This window comes from Heterocephalus glaber, unplaced genomic scaffold, assembly GCF_053883595.1.
Source record: "Heterocephalus glaber isolate CG9 unplaced genomic scaffold, H.glaber_assembly_v1.0 deba00001479, whole genome shotgun sequence".
In the NCBI taxonomy this organism is placed as follows: domain Eukaryota; kingdom Metazoa; phylum Chordata; class Mammalia; order Rodentia; family Bathyergidae; genus Heterocephalus; species Heterocephalus glaber.
In genome coordinates this window covers 21,576,931-21,591,030 of record NW_028258316.1, presented here as the reverse complement: position 1 = coordinate 21,591,030, position 14,100 = coordinate 21,576,931, and the positions used below count along the sequence as shown (strand labels likewise).

General features: G+C 38.8%; 1 protein-coding gene and 1 pseudogene across 2 annotated transcripts in view; one reads left to right on the top strand and one right to left on the bottom strand.

Moving 5' to 3' along the window:
* The window catches only part of Slc31a1 (solute carrier family 31 member 1), a 46,200-nt gene extending 32,100 nt beyond the window's left edge, over window positions 1–14,100 (top strand). For both annotated transcript variants that reach the window (XM_004849559.4, XM_013073634.3), the window contains exons 4-5: window positions 8,986–9,154; window positions 10,592–14,100. In XM_004849559.4, coding sequence (XP_004849616.1) covers window positions 8,986–9,154; window positions 10,592–10,793 — 371 coding nt within the window. In that variant the 3' untranslated portion in view covers window positions 10,794–14,100. The remainder of the gene's footprint in view (window positions 1–8,985; window positions 9,155–10,591) is intronic.
* On the bottom strand, window positions 1,098–3,597 carry LOC106009753 (microtubule-associated protein RP/EB family member 1 pseudogene; annotated as a pseudogene).

The window sequence follows — 14,100 nt, the reverse complement described above, 5'->3', positions numbered from 1 at the left end:
AAATTTTGCTGCTATTAACATAGGTATAAGTGTATCCCTATAATGTGATGCCTTTAACTCTTTTGAGAAAATACCTAGAAGGGTAATACCTGGGTAAAATGGAATTTCTATTTTTAATTTTTTGAGGAATCTCCACATTGATTTCCATAGTGGTTGTACTACTTTACATTCCCACCAACAATGTAAAAGAGTTCCTTTTTCCCCACATCCTCGCTAGCAGTTGGTATTATTTGATTTTTTGATGAAAGCCATTCTTTCTGGGTTAAGATGTACTTATAATTTGCATTTCTGTGAAAGCTAGCAGTGTTGAATATTTTTTCATTTATTGGCCATTTGTACTTCTCCTGAGAAGTGTCTGTTCATTTCAGTTGTCCTTTTTGATTGAGTCTTTTGGGGAATCTAATTCTTTTGAGTTCTTTATGTATTCTAGATTTTAGTACTCTGACTGAGGAGTAGCTGGCAAAAATTTTTGCCATTCTGCAGGTTGTCTATTGGTTATTTCTTTTGCTGCATTGAAGCTTTTTAATTTGATATTATTCCATTTGTTCGTTCTTGGTATTATTTCTTGTGCCATTGGGATTCTATTCAGAAAGTCCTTGCCTATACCTATGTCTTCAAGAGTTTTACCTATTTTATTTTCCAGCAGATTATTTTTTTTTATTGGTACATTTTAGGTATACAATATAATATCATTCATTATTGAAAATTTGCACCCTTACATAATCTCTCTTGGTTCTTATTTTTCCCCCTTCCCCTGCCCTTCCTTCAACTCCTCCATCTCTCCCTATTTACAAAGACTTTGTTTCCATTTTCTCATATTAATTCCATTCTCTTCTTTCCTTTCCCCTACCCCTCCCACTTCCCCCTCCCCTTTGCCCCTTTTCTTCCTATTTCTAACTATCTGTTATACCTTTTAGTCCTTATTTACACTTTCAGTTTCTCACACTAGAGAAACTATTCAGTATTCACACGTGTGTCCTATTTATTTCACTTAAGTGTATCACTTCAATGTGCATCCATTTAGCTATAAATGTCTCTAATTTCTCATTTTTTATGACTCAGTAGTACTCCATTTTATAAAACAAAGCACATTTTCTTTTTTTTTTGAAATACAGAATTTTATTTAGAAACTGTTTAAAGTAGAAAAAAACCCTGTCAAGAAAGACCAGGTGGAAAATGGTTTCCCAATAAAATGGAATTTTAGGGCAACAAAAGTCTAAAAGGGCCACAAAAAAATAGCACCACTGTTATTTGAACAATGGCTAGTTACTTGCATTTTTTGGCATTGTTAATCACTGAATCTGGGTTTTCCTCTGAATTCCACACAGAGCCTGCACTACACAGTTATTTTATCATAAAATACTTGTTTTCTACACACATTTTAGGACAAGCTACCACCAGAAACAAATCAATACAAACACATCAGGGGCTCAACAATCTCAGTAGTGGGTAACATACGTTTTGCAGGATTCTGCCAAACAAAGGGACTGAATAGTCCATGGGCAAAAAGCAAATGAGGGAGAATTAAGGAATGAAATATTTTAAATATTAATAATTAATTCAGACATGGTACTGTATTTTCTGCAAAAGAAAATTAACATTTAGTAACACACTAGTGAATTTTATCTCCAAAGAGATTAGTGCACTGGCAAAGTATTCAGGTAACAGTGGAGAGCTGTGGACAGCAGATACCGAAACACCCCAGCCTTGTAGATCCCAAGGTAGCAATGGCCTTCACTGATCACTCCCTTTGCCAGAGGTCCAGCAAGAACTTGCAGCAAGATCACCTGCCAGCTGTACTTTCAACACTAAGCAGCAAACTTAGGAGCCAAAGAGGAGTCCCAGTGGGCAAGGGGAGCAGAGAAAAGGAACATGTTAACGGTAAACTTAAAGACAATACAACAGGACACACTCTCGTCCAAATCCCAGAGATGTGGCAAGTCCCCAGTAGTTAAAATTATAAAACTGAACACACCTCATTTCCCAAAAAACATAATAAACAGAAATTTCAGGGGTAACTAAAAAAATCATCAGATAAATGCTCAATAAAAATCGGAGCTCTTCACCTCAAACACCTCAGGGCTGAATACCCTCTATTCATCTAAGCAACCATGCCGCTTGCATTTAGCAGGGATGCAGTTGGTCAATGACACCAAATGGCTTTACAAAGCAACTTCTTAAACTTTCCTTCTGGGCGAAAGCCTTGGCCTGTGAGGATTCACATAACCCTTCAAGGCCTGTAACAGTAGGTTCTGAAGGTTTCACGGTCTGGCCCTTCCTTCCCAGGCACAACAGACACATAAAATCTTCTGTCTTGTTACATTTTATATTTTAACATATGGAAGCATATTTTAAATACTCTTAAGGCATTCATTTATTAACACGTTCTTTGCCAAGATTTCACATTAGGTTAAAATTCAATTCAGTCTTTACATTTCTCTACTGAGGTTGGCACCTCAGTGCATTACAGAAAAACACCTTCTCCAGCAACCAGTGTGACCAGCATCCCCATGGTAAGCCCCACAGTCAGCCTCTTTGTTCTTCAGATGAACCACCTAGATGTTAACACTGCTCTGCTACAAGGTAAAAGCTCCTAACTCAAATTTATTGGAAAAGGAGTGAAACTTCTGCAAAGTTTAAAAAGAGGTACTTTTTGCTTATGAAAAGAAACCAGTGAATCTTCTAAGAATAATAAAAGGGAGTATTTTACAGTTAAGCACATGATTTGGAGTGAAGAATTCTGACATTTCCCCCTTCATCAGGTATCACAAAGCCTTCGTCTGTGGCATAGAGAATGTCTACAATCCTCTGCAATACAGGGTCATTTTCCCCCTCATTCTCCTGACAAATCAATTCAATGTTCCTTAGCTTTCCGAAGTAGAAATCTCTTTCTTTCTCCAAGTCTTCAACACTAAGTTTCAATACATTGACCTGCTGCATCAGTTCAGCTGCTTCATCATCCCGGTTGCCCACACTAGGATTCTTCCGCACCACCCCGGGGCCAGCCTTAGGAGTCACAGTAGTTCCCTGTGTTGAAATGGGTCTCTGTGGAGCTGCACTGCTAGAGCTGAGAGGTTTCTTCGGTTTATTCAGAGCCGGAGCAACAAGGGAAGGAGCCACTGCAGTTTCCTGACCTTGTCTGGCAGCTACAGGGTCATACTCTTTTCCATCGTAGTTTGCATCAAAAAACTTCTTGAACCACTGAACGAATTCAAAATTGTCCCGAAACTTTCCTTTTACTAATTTATCCACAGGAATTATTTTGTCAACACCCATCCTTTTAAAACCTGCTTGCAGTATTTTGAAGTTCTGGATATATTCATGTTCTAGCTTAGCTTGGAATTTCACTTTCTTCAAGGCAATGGAGCCAGGGAAAAGCATGTCCATAAACTGACAATAGGCAGCCCCTGAGCACAACTGCTCGATCTTTGTCAGATTCAACTGCAGAGACTCATTGATCCAGGCCAGCATGTCATGTCGACTTAGATTATCACTGGTGACTGATGTCGAGTATACATTCACTGCCATCTTCGGCTGTCAAGAGAACCGGGTCCACACCCCGGCTCCGGTTCCGTCTTCGTCTCGTTCAAACCGCCAGATCCCGCCCACCCAGCCGCGCGATGACCTCACACGCACCTCCCCCCGTGACGCACAGACGTATAGCAAAGCACATTTTCTTTATCCAGTCTCCAGTTGATGAGCAATTGAGCTGGCTGCTTCCAAGTTTTAGCTATTACAAACTGTGCTGCTATGAACATGGGTGCACATATATCACTGTGGTATGATTCTTTTAATTCTTTGGGGAAGATACCCAGAAGGGGAATAGCTGGGTCAAATGGGACTTCCAGTCCTAGTTCTTTGAGGTATCTCCATACTGATTTCCACAGTGCTTGCACCAGTCTACACTCCCACCAGCAGTGGAGCAGGGTTCCTCTTTCCCCACAGCCCCGCCAGCATTTGTTATTGGTTGATTTCATGTCCCAGCAGATTGTTTCTGTATTACCATTTAGATCTTTGATCCATTTTGATTTTACATTACTACATAGTGAGATATATGAGTCTAGCTTCAATCTTCTGCATGTGGATATCCAATTTTCCCAGCACCATTTATTAAAGACACAGTGTTTCCTCCAGTGTATGTCTTTGGCCTTTTTGTCAAAGATCAAATGTGCCTGGAGTTGTTTCTGCTTCTTCTATTCTGTTCCATTGATCTACATACCTCTTTTTGTGCCAATATCATGCTACTTTAATCACAGGATACTATAAAATCACATTTATAATATAACTTCAAATCTGGGATTGTGATGCCTCTTGCTTTGCTTTCGTTACTCAGGTTTGCTTTTGCTATTCTAGGTCTCTTCTGGTTCCATGTGAATTTTAGGATTGTTTTCTCTAGTTCTGTGAGAAATACTGTTGATATTTTGAGTAAGATTAGATTAAATTTGTAGTTCAATTTGATTATATTGGTACTGCCTATCCAGAAACAGAATATTTTTTCCATTTTCTGATGTCCTCTTTGATCTCCTTTTTTTCAGAGTACTGTAGTTTTCACTGTAGAGGTCTTTCATTTCCTTGGTTAGGTTAATTCCTAAGTATTTATTTTTTCTTGGTGTTATTGTGAATGGTACTGTTTTTCTAATTTTCTTTTTCTTTCTTTTTTTTTCTTTCTTTCTTTCTTTCTTTTTTTCTTTCTTTCCTTTCTTTCTTTTCTTTCTTTCTTTTTCCTGGTACCAGGGTTGGAACTGAGGACCTTGTGCTTGCCAGGCAGGCATGGCGCCTCTGAGCTACATCCCCAGCCCTGTTTTTCTAATTTTCTCAGTGAGTTCATTATTAGTGTAGAGGAATGCTATTGATTTTTGTGTGTTTATTTTATATCCTGCTACATAGCTGAATTCGGTTATTAATTTTAGGAGCCTTTGGTGGAATTTTTTGGGTCTTGTAAGTTCGAGGATCATGTCATTTGCAAGTAATACTTTGACTTTGTCCTTTCCTGTACATATTCCTTTTATTTCTTTCTTTTGTCTGATTGCTCTGGCTAATGTTTCGAGGACTGTGTTGAATAAGGGTGGTGATAATGGACATTTCTTGTCTTTTTCATGATTTTACATGGAAAGCTTTTAGTTTTCCCCTGTTTCATGTGATATGGGCAGTATTTTGGTCATAAGTGGCTTTTATCAGATTGATATAATGTCTTTTTATACCTATTTTCTTCAGAGTTTTTATGATGAATGGATGTTGGATTTTGTCAAAGGCTTTTTATGCATCTATTGAGATGATCATGTGATTTTTGTCCTTGCTTCAGTTTATGTGAAGTACATTTATCAATTTGCATATGTTGAACCATCCTTGCATACCTGGGTTGAAGCCTACTCAGTCATGGTGTATGATCTATTTGATGATTTGTTACTTCTTTTTGCCAGTATCTTGCTGAGGATTTTTGCATCTATATTCATTAGAGCGATTGTCCTGTAGTTCTCTTTGTTGGTTGAATCCTTGTCTGGTTTTAGGATCAGGATAATGTTAGCACCTAAGGATGATTTTCAGAATACTCTTTCCCTCTCAATTTCTTTAAAGAGTTTGAGGAGTAATGATGTTAAATTTTCCCTGAAGTTCTTGTAGAATTCAGCAGTGAATCCATTTGGTTTTGGGCTTTTCTCTGTCAGTAGGTTTTTTATTACTTCTTCAATTTCATTGCCTGTTATTATATTATTTAAGATTTTTAAGTCTTCTTGGTTCAGTTTTAGTAATTTGTATGTATCTGGAAATCCCTCCGTTTCTTCTGAGTTCTCCAGTTTTTTGGCATATAAGTTTGTGAAATAGTTGCTAATAATTTTCTGGGGGTATCTGTTGTGATTTCACCTTTTTCATTTCTTTGGGGTTTTTTCTCCTTTTTCATTTCTCTCTCTCGTGTGTGTGTGTGTGTGTGTGTGTGTGTGTGTGTGTGTGTGTGTGTATGTGGTACCAGAGATCGAACTCAGGACCTTGCGCTTACGAGGCAGGCGTGACATCACTGAGCTAAATCCCTGCCAGACCTTTTTCATTTCTAATTGCATTGATTTTTGTCTTTTCTTTTCTTTCTTTATTTCTTTTTTTTTTTTTTTTTGGTAAAATTAGCTAGGGTATGTCTATTTTGTTTATTCTTGCAAAGAACCGGCTCTTTGATGCATTGATTCTTTGTATTTTTTTAATAAATTTTATTTTACTTTATCCCTTTCCCTCCCTCAGCCTTTCTTCCCTCCCTATGTACAAAAGTTTTGTTTCCATTTTCGTGTTGTTGTTTTAGTCTCCATTTCATTGATTTCTACTCTGATCTTTATAATTTCCTTCCTGTACAAGCTTTGAATTTGGATTGTTCTTGTTTTTCTAAGACCTTGAGATGCATGATTAGATTCTTCATTTGGGTGCTTTCTGCTTTTCTGATGAGGGCATTCACAGCTATAAACTTCCCTCGTAGGACTGCTTTCATTGTGTCCCATAAGTTCTGGTATGTTGTACTGGCATTATCATTTAATTCTAGGGTCTGTCTTATTTCTTCCTTAATTTCTTCTGTGACCATTGATTATTCAAGAGTGTGTTGTTTAATTTCCGTATGTTTGCATTGTTTCTGTTTCTTTTGCTGATTTCTGTTTTCATTGCACTGTTATCTGATGATATGCATGGTAAAATTTCAATTCTTTTGCATTTACTTAAGTATGCTTTATTAGCTAGAACATGGTCTATTTTGGAGAAAGTAGCATGTGCTGCTGAAAAGAATGTGTATTCTGTTTCTGTTGGGTGGAAGACTCTGTTGCCATCTATTAAGTCCAATTGTTCGAAAGTTTGGTTCAACTCTGATATTTCTTTGTTGATTTTTTTTTGTTTAGTTGATATATTTTGATAGAGTGCTGAGGTCTCCCACTATAATTATATTTATGTTTATCTGATCTTTTATTTCCATTAGTATTTGTTTTATGAAGTTGGGTACAGTGTGGCTTGGTGCATTTTGTTTATAGTTATTATCTCTTCCTGTTGAATAGTTCTGTTAACCACTCTGTAATGTCCTTCTTTGTCTCTTTTTTTTTTTCTTTGTCTCTTTTGATTAGCTTTGGCATGCTCACTTCAGCAGCATATATACTAAAATTGATCAGCTTTGGCTTAAAATAAGTTAGCTCCTCCTGCTTGTTTTCGGATTCCTGTTGCATGGAATTTTTTTTTTCCATTGCAGGCTTATCTTTGAATCTACAGAATTAATTTGTTTGGGGGGAAATGGGAACATTTAGTTCAGGTAATATGTTAAATTAGCAGTGTGATACCCTCATTTCATTATCAGCAGTTCACAAGGTGAAGAGCTTAGCATTGAAATGTCTATTCAATAAATGTGGTTGAGCTGGGAATAGTCATGCATGCCTGTAATCCCAGCTCTCAGAAGGCTGAGGCAGGAGGATCTCAAATTGGAGGCCAGCCTAGTCTACACAGTGAGTTTAAGGCCAGCTGGAACTGCATAGCAAGACCCTATCTCAAAGGATAAAAAAATAAAATAAATGTATCTAGGTACTTAAAAATGAGTTGTTTTAGGGAGGCTAAGATGGGTGGACAGCTCGAGCCCAGGAGTTTGAGACCAACCTGGGAAGCACAGTGATACCCTACCTCATCTGAGGAAAAAAAAAGAAAAAAAATTCGTTTCCTTTTTCTTTTCTCTTTTCTTTTCTCTTTTCTTGTCTTGTCTTGTCTTGTCTTGTCTTGTCTTGTCTTTTCTTTTTTTTTAAGATAGAATCTCACTGGGAAGCCCAGACTGGCCTTGAATTCATCATAATCCTCCTGCCTCAACCTCCTAAATTCTGGAATTACAGATATGCGTCACCATCCCTAGATTTACTTCCTTTTTCAGTATTTTACTTTATGTGTTTTAATGTAAAACAGCTAATTTAATGACATCAAGTAGCCAGACCAAAAGGTTATTGTTGTTTAAATGATTGGGGGAGAAGGAGTAGTATTAGGGATTGAACCCAGGGCCTTTGCACTGAGCCACAGTGGACCCTCAAGTTATGACTAGCCTGACATACGAACAATTTGGGTTAATAGGTTAATGGAAGATTCATCTACCTCTTGTTATCTAAAGTGTATACCCAGGTAAACATCCAGATCCCAGCTGTATTCACTTACAACCAACTTGAGTTACAACCAGCCCTTGGGAATGGATCGAGTTCATAAGTCAAGGGTCCACTGTTTATTGCCAGGTCTCTCCCCCTTTTTTTTCTTTAATTTTGAGACAGAGTCTGAGTTGTTAAATTGCCCAGGCTGGACTCAAACTTGTGATCCTCCTGCTTCAGCCTCATAGAGTTCTGGAATTGCAAGCAAACAGTTTTTTTGTCCCTTAATCAGAAAGTAAGCTGGGCACCCAACTACTCAAGAGTTGCTAAAGTTCACATGAGCCCCAAGGCCAGCCTAGGCAACATAAAGCGATGCCATCTTAAAAAAAATTTAACTGGTTAATATGATAACAATAATAATAAAAACCAGGCCCAGTAACATACACTTGTGATTCCAGTTACTTGGCAGGTTGAGGCAGGATTAGAGGATCACTTGAGCCCAGGAGTTTGAGAGACCAGCCTGGGCAAATAGCAAGAGCCTTTTGGGGGAAGGGGGAAGAAAGAGGGAAGGAGGAGGGAGGGAGGAAAGAAGGAAGGAAAAATGTAAATTGGAGGCTGGGGGTGTAACTCAGTGGTAGATCATGTGCTTAGCATGCACAGGGCTCTGGGTAAAATCTTCAACAACCCTCTCCCCTCAAAAAAGTAAACATGAAATACGTTCTTTAGCAGAGGCAGTGGCTTTCACTAACAACATCTTAGTTGTTCTCCTGTCTGGTCAGGTGAAAATCTAACAATACAACTATTCTCAAAAACTGAGAGTAGCACTTTTTCTATGTTGTCTTTCTCGCTCCAAACATACTGGCTAATGATTTCGCACATGTTTAACAGTACCACTGTCTCTTCTTTCCCTATCTAGAAATGGCTGGAGCTTTTGTGGCAGTGTTTTTACTAGCAATGTTCTATGAAGGACTCAAGATAGCCCGAGAGGGTCTCCTGCGTAAGTCACAAGTCAGCATTCGCTACAATTCCATGCCTGTCCCAGGACCAAATGGAACCATCCTCATAGAGACACACAAAACTGTTGGGTAAGAAGATTCAACAGGTCTACATGGAAATTCTACAGAACTGGCTTAGTTTAGCAGCAAAGCAGCTATTAGTAGTACCCTTCTCCCTGAGTTAGTGATTCTACATGACCTCCATCAAAACTGTCTTTGGAAAGGTTTGGAGTTGTGGGTTGTAACAGGCCAAAGGCAGAGTGTTAGGAACCCTTCTATAAACCCAAATGTTTCTTCTGAGTTGTCACAATGGAAGAAGGAACTAAGGTTTCCATGTTTTATAATATTTGCTAAAATAATAATTAACAGGCCAAGGATTTAGCTCAGTGGTGCTGCCTGCCTCACAAGCACAAGGTCCCGAATTCGATTCCTGGTATGTATGTATATATGTATGTATGTATAAATAAATAAATAAATAAATAAATAAATAAATAAATAAAATGATAATGAACAAGTTAGGAATTTCAAACTGGGCATGGTGTTAACATACCTGTAGTCCCAGCACTCAGGAGGCAGAGGCAGGAGGATTGCTGCAAGTTCGAGGCCAGCCTGGGCTCCATAGTGAGTTCAAGCCCAGCCTGAACTACGTAGCAAGACCCTTTCTCAAAACAACTAAAAAAAATAAAGAAAGGTAGGAATTTCAAGTTAGGATATAGAAGAATGGCATAATGCAATTGATTCTTTTCTATACAAAGTTATACCTAGCTCTATTAATGTGTGTGTTCTAACAGTATTTGAATGATTATTGGTTTTTCCTATTTATTCGCAAATGCTTTTGAGGTGGATTTAATATAAATGTCATCTTAAAACTAGATTAAACTTTATAAGATCCTGTAGGTCAACATCCTGATTTCAAGCAAATAATATTATTTATTTCCATTACACTGTTGAGCTTCCTAAGGGCCCAAAAGGTTGAGATTTCCTTAAGATGACACAGAGAATGAGTAGTAAAATCTCCTGATCTCTAATTCACTAATTTCTACTATACCATCCAGCTCTCAATTCAAATTCCATTTTGTTTTTTTTTGGTACCAGAGATCAAACTCAGGACCTTGTGCTTGCGAGGCAGGCGCCCAGAACCACTGAACTAAATCCCCAGCCCTAATTCCATTTTCTTGTAGACTGTGAACTTTGCAAAGATGGGAGTCTCAAAAATATTCAAGCAAATACATATGTGAAGGTTTAGGATTTCCTTTTCAGGATCCAGAGTAGAGATAAGTCAAGATTACTTCTCCTTTTACCCTCTTCTCAAAAAGTGTAGCTCCTACCAACAACACATAACCATATCTGTCCAGTCCTTGTATCCTGACAGCCCTATGGTATTTTGTTTCAAGGACCAATAAAACACTTGCATATTACCAGTGAGTCGCCAAGTGGCTGTCAGGAAGTCCAGTTGAGGCTGACCTCTTTCTTCTGATCTGCAGAGCTCCTGTGAATCTGATTATTGTATCCCTATTTATTCCCCAGGCAGCAGATGCTGAGTTTTCCTCACCTTCTGCAGACAGTGCTGCATATCATCCAAGTGGTCATCAGCTACTTTCTCATGCTTATCTTCATGACCTACAATGGATATCTCTGCATTGCAGTGGCAGCAGGGGCCGGAACAGGATACTTTCTCTTCAGTTGGAAGAAGGCAGTGGTAGTGGACATCACAGAGCATTGCCATTAACATCAGAGTCCGTGGTGTGGCCTTATTGATTGCAGTGGGAAGCATTTCAAGACTGGAAGACACGATTCCTGCTCCAATCACCCCTTCTTGTTCCTGTCTCTTTACACACATACATAGACACCTGGTGAATAGAGGTTTAGTTTACAGTTTCTTTTCTGAGGAAAATCTGTCTTTTCTAATAAGCCGAGATTCCCAATACCCTTGAAGAGAAGCCAGCCATGAGATGTCTTCTCCCTCATCATCCTAGATTCTTGTCTAATCTGGGTAGATTTCTAGTCAATGACTTGATCATCTGCTTCCTTTTTTTAATCTTTTGGGTTTTTTGGTTTTTGTTTTTAACAGACAATATGTGAATTTGGTAGTTTTTCCCTGGGTCAGTGATGGAAAGAGATTAACTTCAGCCAGGATTGATGGCAGCTGAGGGATATTCTTGCCCAACTAACCCCCAAACTCAAACTTCACATTAAAAATTGTGCTCTAGTCTCTGGACCCCAAAAGGGGAAAATACATTGTGCCTTTCTCTAGGTGTGATGTTTTGCACCAAAATCTTGGTAGTGTGCGAAGGAGTGGTTTTGAGACTAAATATAGGCCCAGAACTTGTAGAGTGTGTATTCTTGAGTTGCTAACTCATTAGCTTGTGTTCCCACTTAACATTTTTATTAGAATGAGCTTGTAAATTTTTTAAAAAGACAATCAATTTGAAAAAATAGACTAGACATTTTTAAATAAAACCATTGGCATTTTACTTTGATTTGATACCTTTGTTTGTCCCAGCTGCACAAAGCAAAAGAATTTTTTTCCCCTCATTTTTACTTTTACGTGTCTTCCTCCAAAGCAGTAATTTTCAAACTTTCACCTGCATCAGAATCATCTGGAGAGTTTGTTAAAACACTAGTTATGGGGCCTCAATCCCAGTGCCCCAAATCTAGCATCTCTGAGTTCCGAGGTGATGCCCTGCTGATGGACCAGAGGACCACACTTTGAGAATATTTGCTTTAAACTAAGGAAGTAAGGGCCGGGGATTTAGCTCAGTGGTTTCGCCGCCTGCTGCGCAAGTGCAAGGACCCAAATTTGATCCCCGGTACCAAAAAAACAAAACAAAACTAAGGAAGTACACCTGAGGTGGGTGGGCTCCCCGATATTAGGCATGAGAATTTGAATTCCTGGTTGGAAGGTGGTATGTCTGGGCATACCTCACATAGTAAATGTTTCTGGTCAATACTTAATCATTCCAAAACATTAGTTCAGCTCCAACTGCGTGTATGTGCACTCACATGTGTGAAGGACTATAACCAAAGTACTTTCATCAGCATGTACAAAGTCATTAGTCCTTGTTTTTAAAGATCTGTGATTCCTTGGAAACAGTTCGAAGGCTGAGAGAGACCTTTGCTCTGCAGTATAAATGAGCCAGTCATGGGCCAGAAGAGCAAAAGCCCAGCTTTCTCTTTAGAGAGACATGAGGTATGGTCTGCTGATGCCCAGATTTTCCTCAGCTCCCAACATCCATGTCCATACTAGGTACATTCTCACACCCAGCATGACCACCTTTATTATTACTCTTGGGGGCTTTATTAGATCACACGTGGCCAAAACCTCTTTTCTCAATGAAGAATCACATTGGATTTTTATTCTGTTCAGTTGTTAGTCTACATTGCAGTCTTGTTCCCAAACTACCTCTTTAAAGTGATTCTTCTTGTGCTGGTCTGTTCATTCCTGCCCTCTTTGGTGCTAGATCCAATTGTGCCTCAGGGCAGAGGAGATAAAACACAGTCATCCTGTTGTCCTGTGTTGTGGTTTTGAAATTTGTACTTTCTCTGTGGGTACCAGTTAAATATTGGAGATCAAAGAATGTGTACTTCTACATCTGTGAACCGAGAGAGGGTTTTGAGCCTACTGGATTGAGATTGAAATGCAAGAATCAACATTTAGAACTTTGTACTTTTCTTACATTTCATCTCCTTGTAGTGCTGATACTTAGCATGAGCAAAGTGAATGACAGGTACTACTCAACAGCCCAACATTAAGATAGAAATAGCCTGTTGTGGGCCAGTGATTTAGCTCAGTGGTTTCACCGCCTGCTGTGCAAGCACAAGGACCCGAGTTCAATCCCTGGTACCAAAAAAAAAAAAAAGCCTGTTGTATAAACAGCTTTTATTCCTTAGAAGCCAAGAAATAATAAAACCATGAGTTGTACATAAGAATCAATGCTCAGTGGTGACTCTGGTGCTCTCTAGAAGTCTCTCGGCATGAGCTGCTATAAAATACCTTCCAGGAACAGGACCTTATCAGTGGGGTGAGAAAAATCCAGGCCAGTTAAGATAAAGTGCTACAAATTTTTTTTTAAGTGCTATGAATTTGAAACTCACAGAAACCTTAGTTTGGGACAAGTCTTCAAGTGTTTGGGGTAGAGTTAATCTGAAAAACATGAATTTTATAGGTCCTTAGACTAGATTGCCAGTGAAGGAGAAAAAGGTTAAAGCTTAAGTTCCATCTTTCTTGAGTGCTTGGATTTTGATGACACAGTGATCTCAATGACTTTCATTTCTGTATCTCTGTTCATTTGGAATTTAATGCCTGACCTCGTTGACTGTTTTGGATCTAAACTATTTTTTTCTTCCATTTTCAAATCTCTTAGAAGACTGTGTCTCCATTTCTTTGGCATCTTACTTTGCTGTCTTTCTCCTTATCTTTCACTCTTTTATCCTGTGGCCATTGCTATGCCAGGGATATAACTACCAAACAGAAATTGGTATTTATAAACCTGGTAGAGACCTTAAGTATGTGTCTTGATGCAATTGCCCCACTGGAATTTCTATTAAGCTAGGTAAAGGGCTACCTAGTACCCTCCCCAGCATTACAAATCTGAGGTGCTTGCTGTCTCTCATTTTTAATGAACACTCAGCACCCTCACTGGCTACAAATAGAATCCTCACTATGTCCACCAGAGGATTAGAAATTAAAGTTTCTTCACTACTTCCATGGTAGGATTGTCAAAAATTCCCTATCAGGCTGTGAGTATGGGCATTAGGTTCCAGTCACAAGGGGTTCCTTATGCGGAGCTGGGGCGTGAGGCAGGCAGTACATACTCATGTCTTGTAATTTTGATCCTGCCCTCTCCAGCCATTTCTTCAGAAGATACACCTAAAGATACAAAGTCTGCATTTGAAATAATGCCTTAATCACTGGGTCTACAATTCATGTTGACTGTTTTAGATTGTAAGCTCCTGAGAGCAGTATTGCTGTAGGAATGTTTTAACAGTGTCATGTGCAAAGGAACAAAATAAATATTTTGATTTTGTGATTCTAA